Genomic DNA, 24,821 nt, shown 5'->3' on the forward strand with positions numbered 1-24,821 from the left:
GGTGAAATTTCATTTTTTTTATGGCTGAGTAGCATTCCTTTGTCTGTCTGTCTGTCTCTCTCCATATATATATATATATATATATATATATATATATATATACACACATACATATCACATCTTCTTTATTATCCATTCATCTGTTGATAGACACTTAGGTTGCTTCCGTATCTGAACATTGAGGTACATGTATCTTTTTGAATACAACAAACTAGTGAATATAATAAAAAAAAAGGAGGCAGAGTCATAGATATACAGAGCAAACTAGTGGTTACCAGTGGGGAGAGGGAAGGGGGAGGGGCAATACAGGGGTAAAGGACTAAGAGATACAAATGGTATAAAATGAGCTACAAGGACATAATGTACAACACAGGAAATATAGTAAATATTTTACAATAACTATTAATGGAGATTATAACGTTTAAAAATTGTGAACACTATATTATACACCTGTAACATATAATATTTACAGCAACTATACTTCAATAAAAACAAAATAAAGCATGGACTTCCCTAGCGGTCCAGTGGTTCAGACTTTGCCTTCTAATGCAGGGGATGCGGGTTTGATCCCTGGTCAGGGAGCTAAGATCCCACATGCCTCATGGCCAAAAAACCAAAACATAAAAGAGAAGCAATATTGTAACAAATTCAATAAAGACTTTAAAAATGGTCCACATCAAAAAAATCTTTAAAAACAAGAAACAAAACATAATAATATTTATTATTGCTGTGCTTATGTGAAGTCTTCAGCTATAACAGATTCCCATCAAGTATGCATGTCACAGATGTCACCCAACCATGGATGCAAGAAAAGGTTTGTGTCCACCATAGACAAACTGGATGCCTTGAGTTGACGAGCAATAGACAGTGACCTTGGAATTCTTTGCTGCCCACATTTTTCCCACCAGAACTTTTTTTAAATATATAAATCTATTTATTTATTTTTGGCTGCGTTGAGTCCCCATTGCTGCACGTGGACTTTCTCTAGTTACAGTGGGTGGGGGCTACTCTTCATTGCAGTGCGCGGGCTTCTCATTGCGGTGGCTTCTCTTGTTGTGGCTCACAGCTCAGTAGTTGTGGCACACAGGCTCAGTACTTGTGGCTCGCGGGCTCTAGAGCACAGGCTCAGTAGTTGTGGCACACGGGCTTAGTTGCTCCGCGGCATGTGGGATCTTCCCGGACCAGGGATCGAACCCGTGTCCCCTGCATTGGCAGGCGGTTTCCTAACCACTGCGCCACCAGGGAAGTCCCCCACCAGAACTTTTAATGAGTACAAAATATATTGACTTGAGTTTCATCTCCCTTCATTTTTCTTCATTTGCCTACATTAGCCAGAAGCAGGCAGCAGAAAAATGCAAATGTTTGGCCCATTTACAGACAGGATAATCAATTCCTAAATGTGCAACTTACTTGTCTTTTCACACAATTTTTAAATGGAGATGGAGCCAGTGTTTCTGGGGAACAATAATATAAGGAAATTAGAAGTGTAATATATTAACCAATCATAGTCAAAGAATTCTGAACCAGCTAATCGAAACCTAGTGCACTTTTGCAAATTCCAAGGGACAAAGGCAAACGAGTTTCATGCAGACTTTAAATATGCTTTCAAAACCTACAATTTATTGCTATGCTCTGGCTTTTAATACTTTTTATTAATGTTCCATTTTCTGGTACAGGAACTTCACTCATCATTCTTAGTATTTCTGCTTTACCTGGAGCTGTCAGTAGTCATTTCCTTGTGGTTAGAGACGCAAATAGCTTCAGCCTTCTTCAGAGGGTCGCCAGGTCCTGCCTAATCCCTCTGCAAGAGAAACGGCTGAATGAAGAACCACTGGGAAGACGGCAAGAGGCTGAAAACTCAGCAGCTATGAAAGGCAGTGTTTGGGGAAGAAATGAAATCAAAGAAATCCTTTCAGTGGTAGCTTCACGGAGATGTTCGCAGCATGGGGCCCTGCTGAATATTTCCTGTTAAATGACACCACCACCTTCTGCAGCTGGTGCTTTGGAAATATTGAGCAGAATATTCGAGCAGATTATTTTATTCACATTCACCCAACAAATGTATTTATTGAGCACCCACTCTCAGCTCGAGACTTTTATGTACCTTGCCTCCTATAATGTCTCCCGGAGCTTTTAAGGAAACAGGCAGGGTAGGAACTGGCACGTGCTGGAGGGAGAGGTGAGAGCAGGTAATTCAGTATAATCAGGTCAGCGTGAGCGCAGATGGCAGCCTTAAACGGGCAGTCACAGAGGGCGTGGGGGGCGGTGCTATCCTTCCATGTTGCCTGGAGGTCAAGGTTGATTTTCTGTGGATGAGGTCACAGCTCTGTCACCAGGCCCGGAGAGGACACACCTCAGCCGCGTCTGAGCCGAATCGATATAGTCTCTTCCTACCCTGAGTAAGGATGCCAGGCCCCCTCATTCCTGGTCCCCTAACTTATGAAGCCACCTAACCCAGTTGGTCCAAGCTCCAAAAACTTCCAAGAAAGGGGTGGAGGGAAGTAGCATCCTAGAGCCTTGCTATTCCAACTGGCAGCATCAGCACCACCTAGGAGCTTGTTAGAAATGCAGAGTTTCAGACCCCACCCCCGCCTCCTGAATCAGAGTCTGCATTCTAAAAAGACGCCCGGGCGGTTCCTGTGCAGAGTCACGGTTTGGGAAGCACTGACTTAGGGACACCTACACAGGTAGGGAACAAAGTGCCCACCTCCCGCCCCCCACCCCGGCCCCCAGTTTCTCCATTCACTGCCCCAAGTACCCCTCCCAGATGTTGACTGCTGTAGGCAGGGAGGAATTTGGTGAGATTGCTCCAAGGGGGAGGTGGCTGAAGGAGGCTGCTCTCCGGGAAAAGCATTTGCCCCATGGTAAAGGCCAGGTGGGTAAATCAGGTTCCAGACGTTCTGGCAGCTGAGAGGGCTGGGGTGCGGGGATCTCCTGCCCTAGAAATCTCCTCCGCAAGAGGAACTCTTGACCGGCTTCGTGGACACCCTGTCCCATGCAGGGTAAGGAGGCTGCTCTCAAGCCAGCGAGGCCCCGGCTGCCCACTGGAGTCACCTGGGAGCTTTAAAACTGCAGCATCGGGTCCCACCTGCAAGGACTCTCTTTCAAACGGTGTGGGACAGGACCTGGAAACCCTGGTTCTTCAAAGTGCCCATGTGGTTCTAATGGGTGGCCAGGACCGAAAACCACTGAGGAAGGCAAACTCGGAAAAATTAATATAGAAACTCAAGTTAGAAATGCAAAAGCCTGGGCCTACTCTAGCTGCTTCATTTGCACTGCTGGCCTCTCCTTCCTCCTCTTCCTAACTCCCCACTTGGCAAAAACTGGAAATAGTGACGGAAGGAAGGAGAATGTGACTCCGGAGTGCAGTGGAGGCTCCAAGCGCTTAGGTCCTGGTGGCAGACATCCCGCCACATCTGTCGTGGCCACAGGGCCTGGGTTCAAGTGAGAGGCCTTTCTGCGCTTAGGTCCTGGTGGCAGACATCCTGCCACATCTGTCGTGGCCACAGGGCCTGGGTTCAAGTGAGAGGCCTTTCTGCGCTTAGGTCCTGGTGGCAGACATCCTGCCACATCTGTCATGGCCACAGGGCCTGGGTTCAAGTGAGAGACCTTTCTGATGGGAAGACCAAGCAGGGCCCTGGAGGGGACCTGGCGCAGCTCCTGCGGACCCAGGGCGCCCAGCTTAGAGCAGGGAAGAACTATAGCCGCTGTGTGGCACTCCACTCCCACACCGATTCTCCTGGATCTTTCTATCTTCGGCTATTTGTTTTTCAAGTTTTCTCTTAAAGCCCTTAACCTCCCTTTTACATTTTAGCTGTCACAGTCCCACTGGGATTCCCATTTTGTAAGTTCGTATCACTTGCCTGAGTGATACAAACTCGTTATTTTGGTTTTTTTTTATTTAACCAATTTCAGACCGAAATTTTAAACTAGCTAATCCATCAAAAGCCACTTACCTGCACACATGTGGGCGTGTGTGTGGCAGCAGGGTGGGTTGGTGGCAGGCGTTTTGCATAAATCTGTTTTCAGCAGGTCGTGGTTATGAGCAGCTGTGCAAGGGCTGCATCAGCTCAGACATAATCCCTGCCATGTAACCAAAGCAAAAGCGTGATTCCAGAGACTTGGGGAACTCCCACTCCTCCAAACCTCTGATTTTTCTCTCTCAGCTACTCGGGCATCTGTAATGACCCCACATGTAAGGCCTTGAGCTTTTTCACAAATTCATGACTAAAATGTAAATACTCCTGAGAGGTAGACAATAAGCCCCTATTAGTTACTACTGTTTGCATATTCGTTTAGGAGCTATGTCCTCAAGGCATGAGATCCCAGAGAGGCCACCTGGGGCCCCAGAGCACCTGAGAGAACCAAAGAACATTGAGCAGAGTAGACAGGGTGTCCAGAGGATTTTCTTTTCTGTTTTGCGGTGTCGCTTGTTTTACATTCTGTAAAAGGCAAAACTATGGAGACAGGACCAAGATCAGTTGTTGCTAGAGGTGCGGGGAGGGATGGACGAATAGGCGGAAGGTTTTTAGGGCAGTAAAACTATTCTGTATGACACCAAAATGGTGAATACATGTCATGACACATTTGTCAACACTCATAAGATGTACAACTCCAAGAGTGAGCCCTGTAGAGACACAGATGTGGAGAACAAACGTATGGACACCAAAGGGGGAAAGTGGAGGGCGGGAGGTGGTGGTGGAATGAATTGGGAGATTGGGATTGACATGTATACACTAATATGTATAAAATGGATAATAAGAACCTGCTGTATAAAAAAATAAATAAAATTCAAAAAAACCCCAAAACAGTGAGCCCTGATGTAAACTATGGAATTTGGGTGATAGCTTAATGTAATGTAGGTTCATAAATGTAACAAATATACTACCATGCTGGCTTTGATAGTAGGGGCTTTGATAGTAGGGGAGGTTGTGCGTTTGTGGGGCAGGGAGGAACGTCTAGTACTTTCTATTCAATTTTGCTGTGGACCTAAAACTGCTCTAAATTGTTCCCAAAAATTCCTGCCATATGGCAAAAGCTAAACACCTGTAGGGAGACGATTACACCTGACAAGAGGCATGTAGTGGATAGTGTTTGGGTGAGGACTGAAGGGGAAGAAGCCCAGAGAAAACTCTACAACAGAAGCCTTCGCCACCAAGATCACGTGGCAAAGGGCCTTCCCCTCTCCTACATCATCCTGAAGCTTCATGTGGCTAAAAGCAAAGGCTCTGGGGACAAATGTCCCTGTCATTGATATATCTGCAACAATGCAGGGAAGCAGATTTAAAATCCAGAGAAAACGTAGGTAGAATTCACGGCCAAAAATGATAGGGAAGAATGTTCACGAGGATTTGGGAGCTTAAAAAATAAACAAATTCCAGTGATCTTGAGGAAGAAAGCGTAAAGCCCTGTTTGATGAAAACCAAGCATCTAACAAATCCTTCACCCACCTGGACACTCATTCTGGACATAAGGAAACTGAGTCTCATCAGTTACAAGCTACGTATCTAGTAGGTGGAGGCAAGGCTTAAACCACGGTGACTCCAGAGCCTCTTTCCACTGCACACCCCCTCCCCCCGCCTCTCACTGGAAACTAAGGGAACTGCTGAACCCACAGATGGGGATGGATGGATCTCCGCCTGGATTTTCAGGATGAGACTAAGAAGACCGACCCGTGCGCTGGGCCAAAGGCTACTTAGTAAGACGAGGTACTGAAGCAGAAACCAGGAGACCGTTAATCAAGATGGCTAGCATCAGTTGGGTGTGGGAAATGGAGGGGAGAGGGTAGCACACAGAAACGGTGCGTGTCTGGCTTTTTCCTACCATGCCATCTGCAACTGACTTCATGAAGACGAAATGGAAGATGTGAACGATCAAGCACCCTCATCACATTTGCTCCTGACTAATCTGTGCGGACGTTTCTCAGTGGTCTTCAACCCTGGCCGCATGAGTCACCTGGGCAGTTTTCAATAGAGCAGACGCCAGGCTTGCTTCTTTATTTAAAGATTCTTCTACCTGGCTTACTTAAAAGTCAGACCTCTTCCACTTCGCAAGAATGTTTCATCTGCCCAGGCTTGCTTGCTGGGGACAGTGGCAAAAATTTTATAGAGGAGTTTAGAGCCCACTATCTGGTCGTTTCAGGGTGTGTGTGTGTCTAGCATCTGCATAGGACTGACACATTCATTGTCAAAGGGAAAAAGGCAGGACTGAGACCTGTGGGTTGGGAAATCAGAGGTTCCACCACTAACCTTTTTAAAAAACTGAAGCTTAATTCCACAGTAGAAAATTTCCAGTTTCTGATAGAAACCTAAATCGATCTTAAAATACAGAATAGCAAACACCATTTAGCTTCTGTGTAAGTGTCCTTGTGTATCACTGAGTCCTTTGTGAGCTGAGACATGGGCTGTCTGTCCCTCCACTAGGTGGTGTCTTGAAATCCTTCCACTGTTTTTTGTTTGTTTGTTTGTTTTTGCGGTACGCGGGCCTCTCACTGTTGTGGCCTCTCCAGTTGTGGAGCACAGGCTCCAGACACGCAGGCTCAGCGGCCATGGCCCATGGGCCCAGCCACTCCGCGGCATATGGGATCCTCCCGGACCGGGGCACGAACCCGTGTCCCCTGCATCGGCAGGCAGACTCTCAACCACTGCGCGACCAGGGAAGCCCCTTCCACTGTCTTTTATACTTGGTCTTCTCCCTTCTCGGTGGGTATCCTTGCTTGGCCAGTGTCCACCAGACACCTTCACCTTGAGGTTTCTAAGCTGTCGTGAAATGGAAAAGCAGTTGCTCAACCACGTGAGAAATGTGTGTCCCAGAAGCATACAGAAGCTCCCAGCAAGAGGTTCTACTCAGTGAATCCACTGCCACACCGCAGTGCTAGTTTTGTCTGCCCAGATACAGGCCTGGTTCTCGTTCCAGACATCGAGGCTGCAACTGAGACTCCAGATAAAAGAACATCGATCCAGCATTAACTTCCATCACTTCCATTTGATAAAGACCAGTAGCCTCTAAAAGGCCAAAAGAGATCATACTTTCTAACGAGCCACAATCAAATGGCACTGGCTGAACTGTGTCTGGGTTCTTACCTGTCTTTGTAAAGTTTATTTCAGAATGTCAGGCACGTTCAAAGGATTACCGAAAAGCTTAGCCACATTACGGAGCTTTTTAAAGTTTATATTAACCAACTACAGAACCCCAGAAAGATGATAAAATAATAAAGTTTTGACCCAACATTTTGAAATTCCACCTTTAGTTCAGGGACGAAAAACCTACTCTTCTTAAAAAAGAGTTTATTAAAGGGCACCAGAGAATAATGTTTTTAGAAAGCATCCTGTAAATTTTTCTTTCACTTCACTGATTTCAACAGGATGAGGTCCATTATTGTTGCAATAGCCTATTTTAGCAGAGATTAAGGATTAAAGGGCAGGCTGCCCGCCACGGATCACACCTGCTGGTCTTCCCCAAATCACAGCTTAGTCACAAAGTGACTGTACAGGTGTGTGAAGGCACAGGTTATGCCGAAGAGGAAAACACACGTAACCACGGGTGACATGTACTGAGTGCAAACTGCGTACATGGGCAGCACTGGGCTAAGGAATCATCTACTAATTCCTGGGGACACGCAGGGAGGTGAGAGCAGGTCTCATCTTCCAGTTGAGGTTGAGGGAAGTTACGCTCAAGGCCCATGGGTGGTTAAGCGACCAGGCAGGATTCTAAATTGTTAGATCAGAATTGAACAAACCTGAAAGAATGAGGTAGATTTCTAAGTTCTGACTGAAAAGGATGTCAACATTGTATTGTTCGGTGAAGAGAGAACGTTTTGGCAAAACTGAAGAGAGTATCTGAAAATACCACTGGCCTCCTTTTTATTCCGTTAACACTTTGCAGTGTGGTCCGGGCACCAGCAGCACCCGTGTTCCCTGGGAGTGTTTCTATTTTTTTTCTTTTTTCTTTGGCCCTTAGTTCCCCAACCAGGGATTGAACCCTTGCCAAACCCTTGCCCCACCCTTGCCCCCTGTAGTGGAAGCACAGAGTCTTAACCGCTGGACCACCAGGAAAGCCCCCTCCTCTCGTTTCTTTTAACTCTGCTCTACGTCCCCTCCTCAGAGGTCTTCCCTGACCCACGTGAAAAGCACCCTCTACCTGCTTCTTTCCCACAGCAACTGTCCCTCCTGAAATCACACGTCAGTTGTGATCACCCGTTCCTTCTACTACACTGGAACCCCCATCCAGGCTGGGACTCAGTATCCCTAGCACCTAAGGCAGCAGCTGGGACACGAGGGTCTGAAAGATGGGTTAACGAGGGACTAGTTTATATTCAGGACTGCGTACGGTGCAAAGATAACGGAACTAAACTGTAACAGTGGAGATCCCTGGGAAATGGAGAGGGAGACTGAGGGGACAAAGGACACAGCCCTTCTACCCTTCTGTGCTTCGCGCAGTCTGTCAAAGGAGTACGCGCTGTTGTCATAATGTATCAGACACTTTTCCAATAATTTACCCAACCCTCTCAAGATACACCAGGCCACAAGAACAAAGCAGATTACGCCTTTCCTTCTAAAGGGTTTAGGTTTTATTCGTTTATCAGACTACACTTCAATAAATAAGAAATCATTTTCTTTTAAGGGCCTGTCTGTTTCCCGTGGAAATGCTAAGAGAAGAATTTTATTTTTGAAACTCAGGTGTTACAACTATATCACGTTTGGACTATACATTATCCCACTAGCAGGCCAGGTCCAGAGACGGCCTGCCTGATTCTTGAAGTGCTGCAGACCCTCAAGCTTGGTTTAGAATGATTACCACGAGAAGCAGAGAGATTGAGCACATTCAAATCAGAGTCCACAAAAGAAAACAATCTTCACTGATGAATCGTTTATTCAAACAAGACAAAAACGTCTCCACATTGTTTCCTTTTATACAGAAAGTGGAACATTGCCAATATATTAGCTTTTCTCTTTTTAAACAGAATTTATTTCTGTCTGGTCCCAGGAATTGCCTTTCATTTTAGGATTCACGTTTTAGTAACACATATGCACCCATTACAGCCAAAAGAGCGTACTGCAAAGAAAACACAGTGGAAAATTACCGTGAGGACTACAAATAAATTTGGTCTATAAATGTATTCAGATAAAGTCTGGTCAATACTGGACTGAGGACAGGATCAAAAGATGACCTCTTCCACATGCTTTGTTCTCAAAATGAGCTGTTCAATAACACATAACAGTTAAAACTCCCAAATATATGGATGGACCAAGGATCACACACCCAACAAACACTGCTAATGTACTACTCAGTCATGTGTAGGTTTCCTACTGTGTTTCAAGTGATTAAAAAAAAATATGGGGGCTTCCCTGGTGGCGCAGTGGTTGAGAGTCCGCCTGCCGATGCAGGGGACACGGGTTCGTGCCCCGGTCCGGGAAGATCCCACATGCCGTGGAGCGGCTGGGCCCGTGAGCCACGGCCGCTGAGCCTGCGCATCCGGAGCCTGTGCTCCACAACGGGAGAGGCCACAACAGTGAGAGGCCACAACAGTGAGAGGCCCGCGTACCGCAAAAAATATATATATATATACTTATGGATACTATTTTTGTTGAAGTTGGGAGATAAGCATTACTGGGCTTATTGTATGACTTTTTTCGTATGTTTAAAGATTTCCATAATAAAAAGCAAAAAATATATAGGTGCCATTTTAGAACACACTATATAAACATAAAAGGTGGAAGTACTTACTTTCAATAATTAATTTCAACAATTTAAAACTGATAATTTAAATGAGTATATGAATTTGTCATTAACTACAAATACTCTGCAGAAGAATTAGCTAGCAAAACATTCTTAACAGACTGCATCTTTACAGTTGCATGTGTAAAAGCGCCAGTATTTTCTTAAAAAATAAAGACGTACACATAAATTCCTACCTTGAATTTTGGATAGTCGTTCATTATTATGGTGACCATACCAACATATGGTAAAAACCTAAATTGTGGGATAAAAAGCCAGAAGTGTAAAAAGTGTTTGTAATATAATGACAGCAATACTTGAAAACACTATAAATCAGCATAGGAAAAAGTCTTCCTTGGGAACAACACTGATTGGGGCCATAAAACAATATTCATTCCTGTCTCAGAAGGTTTTATTAGTAAAAAGCATTAGCGCTAACAGCCAGGACAACTTTTTAAGAAGGCAAATTAGGATCTAGAGATGCTACTTGTCTTCACTTGATGCATTTCACCCTAACAGAATGAAAATAATTAGTTGAGCCACTTGTACAACAGAAAGGGCAAATCGAGTTCTTAATTTTTCTTAGTAGAGATGTAAGATTCAGATAGCCTATATATAAACTGCTGTGCGAGAGAGCTTTGAAAGCACATGAATAATTACTGGATTGGCCAAAAAGTTTGTTCGGGTTTAGATCTTACGGGAAAACCCGAACAAACTTTTTGGCAACCCAATAGTTTGTAACTGAAGGAATCCTCATCATTTTCATTACACAGCACTTTTCAGATGTAACAAAAGAAGTCGGTTGGGCAGTGGACACAAATGTGAATCCCGTAATTTATACCCAGACATGATTATGATCCCAGAGAGGATAAGCCAGGATAAACCAGCCAATGATCATGCTGACAAAATTAATGTCAATATGGAATCAGTTTGACCCAAGTGTCAATCATGTCACTGATAGGAAACAAGGTAACACCCCCTTAGTACCCTCCAGTCTGCTTTAAAATCAGTAGCATCAACCTCTCACTTATACACAGCCTCTCACCAGAGTGTCTAGAAATACAGGACTGACCAGCTGCAGGTCTCTGTCATCTCCCTGCAGCTATCCAGGTGGGATTATTGCAATAGAGGAGAAATGGTTAAAAGGTGAGCAGAGGGAGGAAAGGGGTCGAAAGAGGCCTTAAACTACAAGCTGATGAATAAAGCTGCATCTTAGAAAATGGTCACCGGTGTTCTCCAGCCTTACACAGCTTGTAGGATTTCAATAAAAGGAGACATTTCTAGAAAGGGTTAAATATAAAAAGGGTCACCAAGAGATGGGGAGAATCTCCTTTTTTGGTATTTAATAACAGGACAGACGCTCTGCTGTGTCAATCAGAAGCAGAACTCATGGCTGGAACAATTATGCAAAGGTGGGTATTAAAAATTTTATCACAGAACTTTTCTTAGTAGTAAAAACCAGGAGATAATCTAAATGTTGACCAAAAGAGGACTAGTGAAATCAGTTATGATTCTCAGAGGAATACTATGTAGTCGTTTAAAAAGATACAGGTGTAGGGCTTCCCTGGTGGCGCAGTGGTTGAGAGTCCGCCTGCCGAGGCAGGGGACGCGGGTTCGTGCCCTGGTCCGGGAAGATCCCACGTGCCGCGGAGCGGCTGGGCCCGTGAGCCATGGCCGCTAAGCCTGCGCGTCCAGAGCCTGTGCTCCGCAACGGGAGAGGCCACAACGGTGAGAGGCCCGCGTACCGCAAAAAAAAAAAAAAAAAAAGATATAGGTGTAGATTTGACACAGAAAGCTATTTGCAACTTTCTATTGGGTGAAAAAATAAAACTCTTCTATGTAAAATTATATATGCATACACACATCTATATAGGTACAAGGAATACCTAGAATATTCATCACAGTGTTACACAGTAGTTATTTCTGAAAGGATTTCTTATAATTGTTATTTAAAATCTATAAATAATCTCTAGGTGAGGATTTATTTTAAACATAGAATTAAACCCATGATATAGATAGCATACTTGCATTCAGCTTTAGATTTCAGGTCCTTAGGAAGTTCTGAATTTTGTTTAGTCTTCAGTACAAAGTATAACTGCTTACAACTCTCCTGACGTATAATCTTTGTAATGTATAATTCTATTAACCTTGGTTTCTTTGTTTCTAAATATTTTTCTGGTTTCTGAATCTTCTATATAACTTAAAAGTTAATCCTCACTCACCCTCTGGCTCTCCCCACCACATCCTTCTTTTCGAGCCAGTTCTGGCCTTCTTTGTACAAGCCTCTATCGTCAACTTCATTATTATCTCCTTTAGTCAGAAATTTGATGTCTCCATTATCTCTGGAAAGCAAAACAATATCCTTTCAAAAATTATTTTCAGCACAGCATCGTTAGAATAGTATTAGCTTGGCCAACACTTCACAGGCAGATATGGGCATTGAGAAAAGCAGTCAAAGATAACTTGATCTTTCTTGGTCTAAGATGCTTGCTGGCAGACAACCATTCAACTAAAGCACAAATCTAATGACAATTTTGTAGACTTAAATTCTAAAACACTTAAGTTACCCTGATAACCAAAAAGCATGGCGAAGCACAAGGGCACCAGGAAGGCAATGCTTAGCGCCAGCATCTGTTTCCATCCATTCTTCATCCCCACGGACCAACTGGTTAACACAGATTATATTCCTCTTCACTCGACACATGAACTTGGTCCCAGATTACACAGATTTGAGCACAAGGTAAGTCAAACACAAATGTGCTCTTCGCTCTCCTCAAGCTTATTTTTCCTTACCAAATGTGGGATGTGTTATAAGGAAATAATGCCTTATTCCCTTCACCACTGAGCAAAGTGGATTACAATCCAGTTTGCAAACAAACAGGAATTACAAACGGCATAAAACCGCTGTGTTAAAGAGACGGGGGGGATTCATTTTAAACGTTGTAAAGTGTGCTTACACAGCCTTGATACTAGAAACACAGTATTATAGCCTTATAGAGCTATAAAGAGGGTCTTTTTTCAATAAGACAAATGAGAAAATGCACTAAATCATTTGATAAAATATTAAAAGCCCACGAAGATTTGAAACCACGCCCAAAAGAGCGAGCAGATTTGCAGCCATGGTTATAAAATAAATTAAGAGTAGAAAAACCCGGGCCATCTCTCACAATTCACGAGAATTACAGCAAAGCATCATTATTTCCTTAACTTTGAACAATTTCTCATCTTTGTTTTTTTATTTTAATAATATATTTTATATAACTCAATATATCAAAAGTATTCCTTCAACATATAATCAATGTAAAATTATTACTGAGATATTCTCTGTCTTTTTTTGGTACTAAGTCTTTGAAACCTTGTGTGTATTTCACACTAGTTACATTTCAAGTGCTCAGTAACCATATATTGCTGGTGGCAAACTCATTGGCTAGTGCAGCTCTACAGGAAATGCACAATTTCCCATCTTTGGACATCGTTATAAAATCAGGTGAGAGTTCTGTCACATCATGACTGAGCATATTTCTTCATCGGTAAGTTAACAAATACTAACAAGGTAATGTTAGTGCAATACCAGTGTTTTAACACAAACTGAAACATCATTCTAATGTTTAGAGTAAAATGAAGTGAATATTTTTAGTATCAAACATCTTTGGGGAATACCTGGAAGCAGTGAATGGAATGAGAATCTCATACCAGAAATGTACAAATAGTTAGACACACAGACACAAACACACACACACACAGAGGATGAGCAATGCTCCATTATTTAAAAAATACAAATATATATACCTAACTTTAATCCCATAACTCATGCAGGTAAAATGCTATACTAAGCTGCATAAAGGTAAATGAATAACCACATATGTAACGTTTTCACTAATCACGTGACTGTACTCTCTCATGGAAACTTAATACGTTTGAGCTAGAAGTCATTGTTTCTGGTTCCCAAGAAGCGTTTTAATAAGTCGTCACTGGCATTTAAGGAAAAGGCAAAGCCATTTGTGGTGGGGAGAATTAATGCAGGATATGCAATGATCAAATCATGGGAAGAGATGGGGGAAGGAATTTTTATTCATCCAGGGCTAATATTACTGCTGAGAATGCCAGTTTGTCCAAAGTGACACTGAGAAACAGGTAGCTTTCTGCATTTCAGAAGATAATTCTCTTACGAAAATTATCCTCAATTACCATGAGATTTGATTTTCTTTGAGACTCCTTCAAGTAACTAATATTCTGCAAGAATACATTCCAGCGTACATTGTGCAGCAATTCAAGTTTTTCAAGTGCTTTAGTAAACATCAGTTCATTTCATTCACATAATCACCCTGTGAGTTACTGTGGGTAAAGTATTATTCCCATCTTACAGACTCAGTTAAGTAGCAGGTTCAAAGTCACCCAATTACTAAATGGCAAAACTAGGAACATAATCCAGTGTTTCTGCTACTTTCTAATCAACCATTCAAACTGTCCACAGTTGTGTCTACAAAACAAAACCAAAGAGAAGTAAAGCCTCTTTACTTTTCATGAACTTTGATTACTCTGTGAACTATTGGAATATCTCGGCCTTCGACTTTAAAAACAACGATTTCACCAGCTCTAATCGGGTCTTCTCGGAAATTTGTTAGGAACAGAAGGTCGCCCCTGTGAAAGGCTGGCTCCATGCTGCCACTGGAAAGAAACACAAAGTCACATCAGAATTATGTTCACACCAGGTGAATATTTCAACCCATAAAGAATACAACAAACATACCACTTAGAATATCCGTTTTCATCAACAGTCAAGCAGGTCTCTGATATAAAACAAACCACAGCAATTTCCTTCTGACGGCTCAAGGTGATAATGGTGAGAAAGGGAACGATTTCTTCTTGGATTTGAGTATGAAAAGGGCACTAGCGGGTCGCTCTGCAGTTTGTATTAGGTAGAAAAAGAACTAAGAAAAATGTGGACTCTTTGAAGTAAAAGCCAATGATGGCTAAAATGCTTAGGATAATTTCTTCATCTACTGCTTCATCTTCACTCCTTTGACAAAATTCCAGAGGACACGCAGTGGGAAGAAGTTTCTAGAAAACCATCTCAGTCTGTGATAACAAGGACAGCAGTTTTAAAAAAAACAACCCCTGAACCAGTCTCAGAGGCAGGATGAGTACACTGCAGTTTGGCAGCAAGAGTCATTATCGTGCCCCATTAGGAAGGCAGTCCTTTGAAATGTTTCACTAATAACAACTGACACTTGCTTTCCTCAAGGGCCAGGGATTCCCCCAAGGTCAGTGTTCCCCAAGGTCACACATCCCTCGTGATGTCAACAGTTTATGCTCACAAACCAAATTGCTTTAGAATTGTAAAGGATGCTTTAAAAAAAAAAAAAAAAGTCCCCATGTACTGCAATTTCACAATAATCTCTGCACGCAAGTGTGTCTGTGTGATTGAAGAAGGGATGGAACACCTCGGACCGAGTTCTGGCTCTGCCGAAAGTAACTGTGAGATGCGGGTGACTTGGCCTTATTGGACCTCAGCTTCCATATTTGTTGGGCCCATCTCAATTTGAGGGGCTTAACTCTTTCTTTTTTTCGAAAGCCTTAAAATCCTTTCTTCAAATGAAATCTTACCAGGTAAAATATAGTCACATAAAGTACATAAAAGTGGAGCTGTCACAACCGAAGCAAGGCTAAGGTGTCTATAGTCCGTGAGCTTGGTCACCTTTTCCCTCCTAACCCATCCACCTGGACCCTAGGGCACCCCTGGAGCACAGTGTAAACACCAGTGAATTAGAGGCCCCCTCAGCCCTGTGTGTGAACCATGCCATCCTCAGGCTCCTAAGTTTATGAAAATGCTGCATCTCTAGAAGCAGGCCCCTTGGCCAGCCACAGAAGGGTGGCCTGGTGAAGCCCAGGCCAGAGCTGTTGCCCCTCACGTGACAGCAGGGCCCAGAGGAGAGAAAGGGCCCTGGCTTGGGGGCCAAGAAGCCTGCGTGCTGGTTCTCCCGCTGTGGCCAGCGGTGACCCTGCCTGCGTCACTGCTCCAGCCCGCTGCTCCCGCTGTGGAACAACAGGGCTCCACTCCCACTGCAGGGAGACTCAGCGATCTAAGGCACCGTGAGCAGAGCATCTCCAAGCACCTAAGGGCTCACAAACATGCTATTTAATTTCAAGTTGATTGCTAAGTTTTTCCCCTTGGATGACTTCATGGCTCTGGGAAGTTAAAGTATAAACTGTTCTAAGATGAATACACTGTGCTTTCTATGAGTAAAAGTCTTGAGAGTCTTGAGAAGAGAGGAGTCAGCTACCACAGCGCTGCTGAAGAAACTTGAGCAAACACCAGACACCATGCTGGGCACAGACTCCCTGCCCACGCGGGACAAAGAGAACCAAGTAAGAGCTTTAAATTAGTTATGTTTAAAAATCAATGTGTACACAAATAATGCATTATTACTATCTTATTAAAATGCCATTTAACATGGATTAAAACATGAAAACATGAAAGTGAATCACATCACACTGGACCACAAGCATCAACATGATGAAAGGCCTCAACTGTCTATTGAAAACGATTTTTCAACAAAAGCCAAAAAAAAAGAAACCTTCTCAAAACAGATATCAAGAAAGAAAACTCTAAAACTTTATCCAATTAAAACACTGAGTTTGGGTTGTCCGTGCTGCCGGCTGGCAGGACCCACCTCAGCACCACCACGATGGGACTCTCGCTGCCAGTGAGGACGATCAGGCCCTTCCAGATCATGAGCGCAGAAGACACAATCATGGCGAAGTTTAAGACCTGGTAATAGAGCTGGAATGAAAAAGGCCAAACCAAAAGTAAGAACCGGTGACAGAATATTCACTAACCCAAAGCTTGTTTTAAAAAAAAAAAAAAAAAGCTGTTATTTTAGGACATGAAACTAGTTCACACAAGCTACAAAATTAGGTAGAATTTCAACTTCTGACCATGGAATGCCCATGTATCTTCTCTCCTTCCATAAGAGAAAAGGAAAAAAATTAAAAACCAGAGTAATCTGTGGGACCTGCTTTGTTAAGGCCTCTGTACGACTCTTCTTACCTCTCCAGAATCCCCCAGAACCTTCAACCCTGAGGGGACCCACCACTCAGGTTCTATGGCTTGGCCTCCCGCTCTAGTGCAGAGGGCGGAGGTCTAACCTGAGAGCCCCGACATGCCCACAGCTCACCCAGGACTCCTCAGCCCCACGGCCAGAAGGGTCCCAAATGAGGGTGCAGAATCCTAGCCTTACAGCGCACTGTCCTACACAAGGTTATTCTGCATCGGAAATTACAATTCAAAAGTGAACAGAAACTGTAAACACCTAGATGTTTAGGGTTTTCATAAATGTTTCAAATGATGAGCATCAAACATTTGGTTAAGAACACAGCAGGAAGGCCACCCGAGTCCGCATCTAGTTCTAAGCCGCCCTTCGCTCCACCGGAGGCCACGGAGGGCCCACAGGGCTGCCCGCCCTCACTGTGCCCCAGGACGGCTCCGACTGTGGCACCTGCCTCGGCCTGCCTCCAGCACTTGCTCTGGGTGATCTGAAGAGCGTGGATGGCCCACCCAACACTCTGGTGTCTCAATTCCTGGGCCTCCTCGCCTCCAATGACCCTCTCCCTCCACCTGAACCGTCCACTCTCAGCAGCATACCTGGCCCTGAAACTACTCAATCCCCCACCACGTCTCTAGCTCAAGGAGCCCCTCCACCCGGGCACGTGAGCCTGCTCTTCTGGCCTGTGTGTTCACCTACACGGCCGGACTCTGGCCTTCCAGGGGCCTCCACCACCCACTTCCGTCTCTCCACCCTTGGCATGCAGTGTGCAGCCCCCATGAGGCCTGGCAGCCGCCTTACTCCAAGACCTTCTGTCTACCCCTCCAGAGAAGCTTCCAGACCTCCACCCGCGAGGGGAAACCTCTGAGTAGAGTCGGAGAGGACAGCTTGGGCTCTAACTGCTTCTCAGCATTTCCGCCCATCTCATTCATTTTAGCCCCACCTCCCCTTCACCCCTCCCGCGCATTCTGGAGACACCTGGAACTGCCAGCCCTAGAGTCCTGGAGGCGCCTGCAGCGTAAGCAGTGGAGACGTATCCTCCACGCCCCCCCGCGTCCCCCCACTGCTGCTTCCAGCTGTCAGCTGCCACTCTTCTGTTTTCCAGCTTCTAGTATTTGATTGCTCTTGTTTCCCTTTCTGGGCTTCCTATCTTGGAGTAACTGATGACTTTTTAAAATCCCTTTACTACATATAGTTTTAGTGGTGTTTCAGAGCAAGTGAGTTTAGGTAGGTTAGATCCCATCTTAACTACCTGCCAGCTTTCCAGAATATCCTCTGGAAGTGAGTTAGGAGCTAGGACTCAGATCACATGGCTCTGCACAGCACTGTTTTCCTCAAATATCCATTTTAACTGAGACAGAATGCAGGGTTATGGACTCTTCTTGAGGATCGAATACAGTATTAAGCACAGTTTAAATACAGTTTTAAATAGTCTTAAAAACGCACAAGGCCTGGAGAAAAGGGGGCTGAAGACACTCAGGCCCAGGAGGCATGTGGCAGGTGGATTTACACGGTTCTGACTTCTGAAAGTGTAGACCAGCCTTTACAGCAGCTGTTCTCAAACTTCAGTGTGCACTAGCATCCCCGCGTGGGGCCTGAGAATTTGCATTTCAAACAAGTTCCCAGGTGATCCTGAAGCTGCTGGTCCAGGGCCCACAGTTTGAGAACCGCTGTTCTCTACCATCGGTCTCAACCTTGGCTGCACGTTGGAATCACCTGCGGAGCCTTTGGAACACGGTATATCTGGTCTCCATCCAAGACCGATGGAACCAATGGGAGGGGAGGGGTGCTGGCATCCCTGTTTCTCAAACGGCTCGCAGGCGGTCCTGATGCACAGAGGCTGGCGCACTGTTCTACACCTTCTCCCTCCCCTGGGCTTCAGTCTCTCCCACCTCCAGTCCTCCTTCCACCGCACATCCTCCGTAAGGCTTCTACACTCTCTCTTCACAGCCAAACCTCAGGAACTTCTACCCCAGGTTTCTCCCCTTCCTCTCCACCTACAGTCACCGCTCAGCCTACACACCCAGTCATATGCTCACTAAACCCAACGGACAACTGTCAGTCCTCACCTTGCTGACCTTTTGGCAGCTGTCAACACAGATGATCACTTCTACAAGCTCTCCGCCCCTGGCTTCCTGGATGGCACACCGTCCACCCTCCGACCACTTTCTTTCTAATCTTCCTGCCAGTTCCTCCTCCTCGAACTGGACCTTCAAATGCCGGCACTGGCACCATCATGCCACCTGCTCCCAATACTGAGATTTCCAACTGCCTCCCTGACAGTCTCGCTCGGATGTCTGTAAAGGCAGCTCCAACCAACACGGTCAAAACTGAACTTATCTTCTGCAAAAACGCTTCAGTGCTCGTGATCTCATCTCAATACATGGCATTCCCATCCACCCAGCTGTCTGCAGTCACCCCCCACCCATTCGTTCTGTCCTCTCTATCTTCTAAATATGTCTGGCATTTGTTCAGTTTCTTCTATCCCCATTGCCACCACGCTCATCTAAGTCACCAGCACAGCCCGTCGGACACTGCGAGAGCCTCCTAACCAGGCTCCCGATGTCCACGCGTGCATCTCCCGACGCGTGCTCCACGCTACACTCAGCACTGGTTTTCAAATGCACCTCTGGTCATCGGGTCATCTCTATGCCCTGCATAAGGCTCTCTGATTGCATCCCACACTCCATGCGTGAATATGATCTCTAAGTCCCTGTCTGATATATGGCCTCTCCTCTCCAGTGTCAGCTAGTAAAGCTCACTGCACTCCAGCTCCACTGGCGGGCTCTGTCAGTGATTCAGAAAGCACACGCTCCTTTCCACTCCAGGACCTTCACCGGCTACTGTCGCGGCCCAGGAGGCTCTCCTTAGCACACCTAACACTCACTCACCTTTAAGTCCTACTTTAAACATCAGCTCCCAAGGGAAGCCCTCCCTGACCTATTAGACCAGGAGTTAGCAAACTTTTTCTGTAAAGGGCCAGGTAATACATATTTTAGGTTTATGGGCCTTATCATCTCTGTTGAAATGACTCAACTCTACCATTGTAGTGGGAAGGCAGCTACAGACAATACGTAAAAGAATGAACATGGCCGAATTCCAATAAAACTTTATTTATAAAAACGGGCAGTGGGCTGGAGTTTGCCAACCTCTGCTATAGACCAGCCTGTGTCCTCCTGCTATATATTCTCACTGCATCCTGTATTTCTTTATACCATCCATCACCTTGATAATTATGCATATAATTATTTAATGCATCTTTCACACTAAACTGTAAGTTCCACAAAGGCAAGGATCATTTCAGCCTTGTTCACAGCTGTGCCCCCAGTGTTCAACACAGGCCTGGGAAAAAGTAAGTATTCAGTTTGTTGAATAAATAGTGAGAAATACACGGTGGGCACATATAAACTAGTAGTAAGAAAAACACTAAAATCGCAACAACAAAAAAGAAGTACAAGCTTAAAACTATTAATATTCCAAAGAAGAAACACAAGTGGCAAATAAACACAAAGTGTTTAAACCAAATCCTGCCTCCCCCTTGCCCCTTTTCGGCCTAGTAAATGTAAAGACAGGTGTGTGTGTGTGTGTGTGTGTGTGTGTGTGTGTGTGTGTGTGTGTTTTAATGCTAATACTCAGAGCGTGGCAAGCATATATTCAAGTGGTGGGGATGCAAGTTGATATAACCATTCTGAAAGCAATTTAGTGTCAAGCATTAGTATCAAGAGGTTGCTCTTGGCCCAGTAACCCTACTTCTAGGAATTCAGTTTAAACCAGTTTAAACCTAAAGGCAGATAGGGAATTATGGCCCAAAGATACTTATCACAGTCTTATTTTTAAAGGGAAAGGGAAATAAATGAGCAACAACAGAGAAATGACTGAGTAAATAACGGCAAATTACTGCACTATTGGAAACAATGAATAAAGAACTTTAATGGCAGAGGACCAAACACTCAAGACACATTGAGTGAAAAATGTAGGCTGCAGTAGGATCTCCACAAACTGTTTAACAGTTTATAAGGCAAACACAAGGAGACCCCCCAAGATGCTAAGAGTCTATCTTAGCATGGTGGAATTATGAATGATGGGACTGTCTTATTTAAACTACTTTAAACTACTCTCTATTCTTTAAAATTCTTATGGTGAGCATAGATTAATTTCAAAATCTGGGAGGGGGTAGGGAAGTATTTAAAGGAAGAGCAATTTGACAAGATAGAGGCCGTTAAAATAATCATTTTGAAGAGTGTGACAAAACATGAAAACCTTCTGATATGATAGGAAGGAAAGAAAAGCGAAGCTCAAAACTGTCTCTTGCTAAAATTACAACTGTGTACAAGTATGTAATTTGAGGTAATCGTGAAGGTTACGAAAGTGGGGACAAAAGGTGCATTAAAATAACTTATTTCGATGTAATAAATGAAAATAGGATAATAAATGTAATTCAAAATTAAAGTTACATACCATTTTTTTAACTCCTTGGCTTAAGTGTCAATAGCAAATTATCAAATTAAATTAAATTCCCAGGAGAGCAAAAAAGGAAACTGGAGTGCTAAACGGACATTGTTCAAGTGTCGGGCTATAACATGTTAAACGGTTGCTTAAAGTAAAATCAGCCTTGCTAGCCACATCAGCCTGAAGCAGAAGTTGTTCACTGGCGTTCACGTTCAAAAACTTCGCCACCTGCTCTGCTTGACCTGAAGGATTTAGTAAAGAACTGTTGTTCCATTATGAACTGCAGCTCTGATTAGGAAAGCCCCAAGGCATGGTTTTCTATAGAGACTGCCATCTTTATACACGTTTTCAAACCACCCGGCTCCACCCTGATAAAAGAAAATTATACAGTATTGCCACTTATCTAATAAAGACCACGTACTGAGAATATATTTTCCAGTATGATTTTCTATGCTTGAAAAATTCATTGAGAGGAAATAAAATCAATTCCTAAAAAAAAAACTTCTCTGAGCAAGACATTTATTTGCTCAAGAGACAGCCAATTATATAGAAACCTAACAATCAAGCTAACTGCAAAACCACACATCACCCTTCAGCACCCTATCTTTAAGGGACCTAGTATCTAAGTCTAGGACTGAAATCCTGGAATCTAGAAAATGTAATTTTGATGGAACTACTGACAAGCTGATTGGAAATATACACCCCACATTTCACTGGTGCCTTTTCTTATTGTTCATCTTTGCCTACCAACTCTGTATGCTTGGCACTTAATCATCCCAGCAGAGTTTAGAAGCAAGCTCACAGTCTTTGTCAAGCAAAGATAAAATAGCCAATGTCTACGGGTTTCAGACCAGATATTGTGGCTGACAGAGCAGCAGAAATGCCAGGGGCTGTTTTTCTTCCTCTCTTGCTCACTGCAGAAACAAAGAGTCCTTGTTTTTGCATGTGGCTCTTTCCTTAATTAACTGTAAGCAAGGGCAGCAGAAAAAGGAGGCCCCTCTTCCAAGACTGGTGGAGCGAGCATGCCTGACAAAGTGTCACAGGATGCTATTATGGAGGGAAAAAGAAAAAAGCAAAAGGACAAAGCTTTAAAAAAAAAAAAAGGACAAGGAGGCAGCAGATTTGAGCTTCTGAATTTTAATTAGAAGACTAGCAAAATACAGACAATGCAACCAGCTACTAACGGGCCTTATCACTGAGAGTGGGAATATACAGAGCTTTCAAAAGGCAAACTGGCTTAGCGATTGACAGATTCACCAGAAGGCGTTCACTGATAGTCTGCAGTCGGTAATCGGTACCAATCTTAGAGACATTTTTAAAACCTACCCAATTAAGTCTAGATTTTTTAAGTAAAGCTCTACTTCCTGGAGGGTTTTCTTGTAAACCACATCAATGTTCAGGGCATTAGCTGTTGGTTTTTCCAGCTAGTGATAATCTCTGCCACAACTCATCTTAATCACAGAAATTCCCAGGAGCTCAAGTGACGTGCACACCTAGAAGCAACCAGGTTCTCAACACAGTTCATGAGATTCAAGTCACCAAATTCCCCCACGCTACTGCACTAGTCTGAAATTCTACTCGGAAAAAAGAGAGAGGGGGACGGGGTCGGGCTAAGGAGAGGCATAAAGGAAGTCTTCTTCCGAGGCCCTCTCCCAGAGGGGTGAGAAATCAACTCCAGTCGCCCAAAGACCCCACGCCAGCTGCCTCCGATATTCAAGGTGCTGCCAGACCACGGAATCCAAGAATGAAGTTAGAGAAGACATCTGGAATCCCTTTTGGAACACTGATTCAGTCCACAATGATGGAGCACCACCAGTGAGCTCTCCCGCACGAGGAGTTTTATTTAGTTCCAAGGCCTGGCCGGGAAAACACTCCCAGGGATGGGAAGAAACCGCGTCGGGAAGCATTACTGGACAGCTCCCATCGCTAGGAAGTTCTCCCCTTTTGCCTGCTTTTCTGCCACTTCCATCCGCGGGCAGCCTCCTTCAGGACCTCAGGCCTCAGAAACCCCCCCGAGAAATCTGTTCCCTTTTCCACGGGACGGCCCTTCGTATACGTGCATAAGGCTGTCACTCGCGGTAGAGTCATCTCTCCCCGCTTTCTCAACCACACGACCTCCAAAGGACGGGGTTCCTATTCTCTTCTCCTTCTGGGCCACGCTCCCCTAACTGCGCTTTTGTCTGTGCAAGAAAGTGCCCACACGTGGGTCTGTGCGGATTTGAACCCAGGGCCTCCGAGAGCCCAGGGCGGGAGCCTCGGGTCGCCACCGGCCCCAGTCGCGGGGCGCTGTCCTTGCGGGAGCCCCATCCGGGGAGCTCCGACTCCCCGCTGTCTCAGCCGGTCGCGGCTTCCGGACGCGCCCCCCACGCGGGACTCTGTTACCTGGCGCTTGTTCATCTTCCTCAGATCCCCAAAGATGTCCAAGCCGGACGCAGGGAGATGCGACCCCACGGCGCCCGCGCGTACCATGCCGGGCTCTCTGAGGGCCGAAGCGGCCCGCGGGCTCCGGGCGTCACAGACAGCTGCGGAGCACCGGCCAGGCCCCCGCCCAACGGCCTTGCCGGCCACGTGACCTGAGACTCGCTCGGGCGTCTGGGAATCGTAGTCCTGCGAGTCTTAGCCACCAGTGTACCTGGAAGGAACCAGGAGGAAGAAAACTACCACTCCCAGAATTCCGCGGGCCGAGAGCCTCGTCCAGTGAAGACCCAGGACTCCCAGAGACTGGGGCGACCGGGCTCGGGAGCCTCGTCTGACTCTTACGAGGGAACCTCGGGGAGCTGGTGATGCTGCATATGGCTCGGCCAGCTCGGGGAAGTGACTACTCAAGAGCAATCGAATTCCCCAATACTCTGGTCAGGCGCCAGGAGGACACCTAAAGCCCTCGGTATTCACCTAGCCGTGTATCTAGGCCATTGGATGACTGCGACTAGGGAAGGCGGGGCTTCTGCACTGGGGCAGGCTGTGCGGACTAGGGGAGGAGTCTAAACATGGGCTTGGCGGGTGGGCGGGGCCTGGAAGAGGCGGGAATTTTGAAGCCTCCGAGTTACGGGCTCTGCAAGAGTAACAGGATTTGAAAGCAAGGAAACAAGAGAATACAATGATGTATCCTCTGATCATAGCTGTGTCGCAACGGATGTTAATTGAATGAAAAAATAGCCAATTAATTTTATGCACGAGGAAACAGAAGCCCAGAAAGGTTAAATGACATGGTCAAGGTAAAGTGGCAGAGTCTGGAATAGAACTCAGATTTTTAAATTTCCAAATACTGGATTATGGTAATCCTGATCCTAGATTATATTTAGTTTATTCACTCACTCATTTATGCATTATTTATTTCATTCATTTATTCGCAAATTTTTTGGAGCATCTACTGTGCACCTGGCCCTATTCTAGACACAAGAAACAATGAACATCTAGCAGCGGGAAACATAATAAATAAGTAAATTATACAGTACCTAAGGAGCGGTGGTGCTATGGAAGTAGGAAAAGCAGATAAGAGAGAGGAGAAGCTCTGCGGGAAGGGAGCAGGTGGCAATTTTAAATAACCCACAAGTTGACTTACCAGGAAGCTACTGAAACGTACACTTCAGGACACTTCACTTGCAGAGG

General features: G+C 44.9%; 1 protein-coding gene across 1 annotated transcript; it reads right to left on the reverse strand.

Moving 5' to 3' along the window:
• Positions 1-8,856: 8,856 nt before the first annotated feature.
• On the reverse strand, positions 8,857-24,031 carry SEC11C (SEC11 homolog C, signal peptidase complex subunit). Its single transcript, XM_065889733.1, has 6 exons — positions 23,595-24,031; positions 16,392-16,501; positions 14,236-14,385; positions 11,940-12,059; positions 9,915-9,972; positions 8,857-9,054 (listed from the first exon to the last, which is right to left on the reverse strand). Exons 1-6 carry the CDS (start codon positions 23,679-23,681, stop codon positions 9,001-9,003), a joined length of 579 nt encoding a protein of 192 aa, XP_065745805.1. The 5' UTR covers positions 23,682-24,031; the 3' UTR covers positions 8,857-9,000.
• Between the last annotated feature and the right edge of the window lie 790 nt (positions 24,032-24,821).

The sequence above is a fragment of the Phocoena phocoena genome, chromosome 13, assembly GCF_963924675.1.
Source record: "Phocoena phocoena chromosome 13, mPhoPho1.1, whole genome shotgun sequence".
Taxonomy (NCBI): domain Eukaryota; kingdom Metazoa; phylum Chordata; class Mammalia; order Artiodactyla; family Phocoenidae; genus Phocoena; species Phocoena phocoena.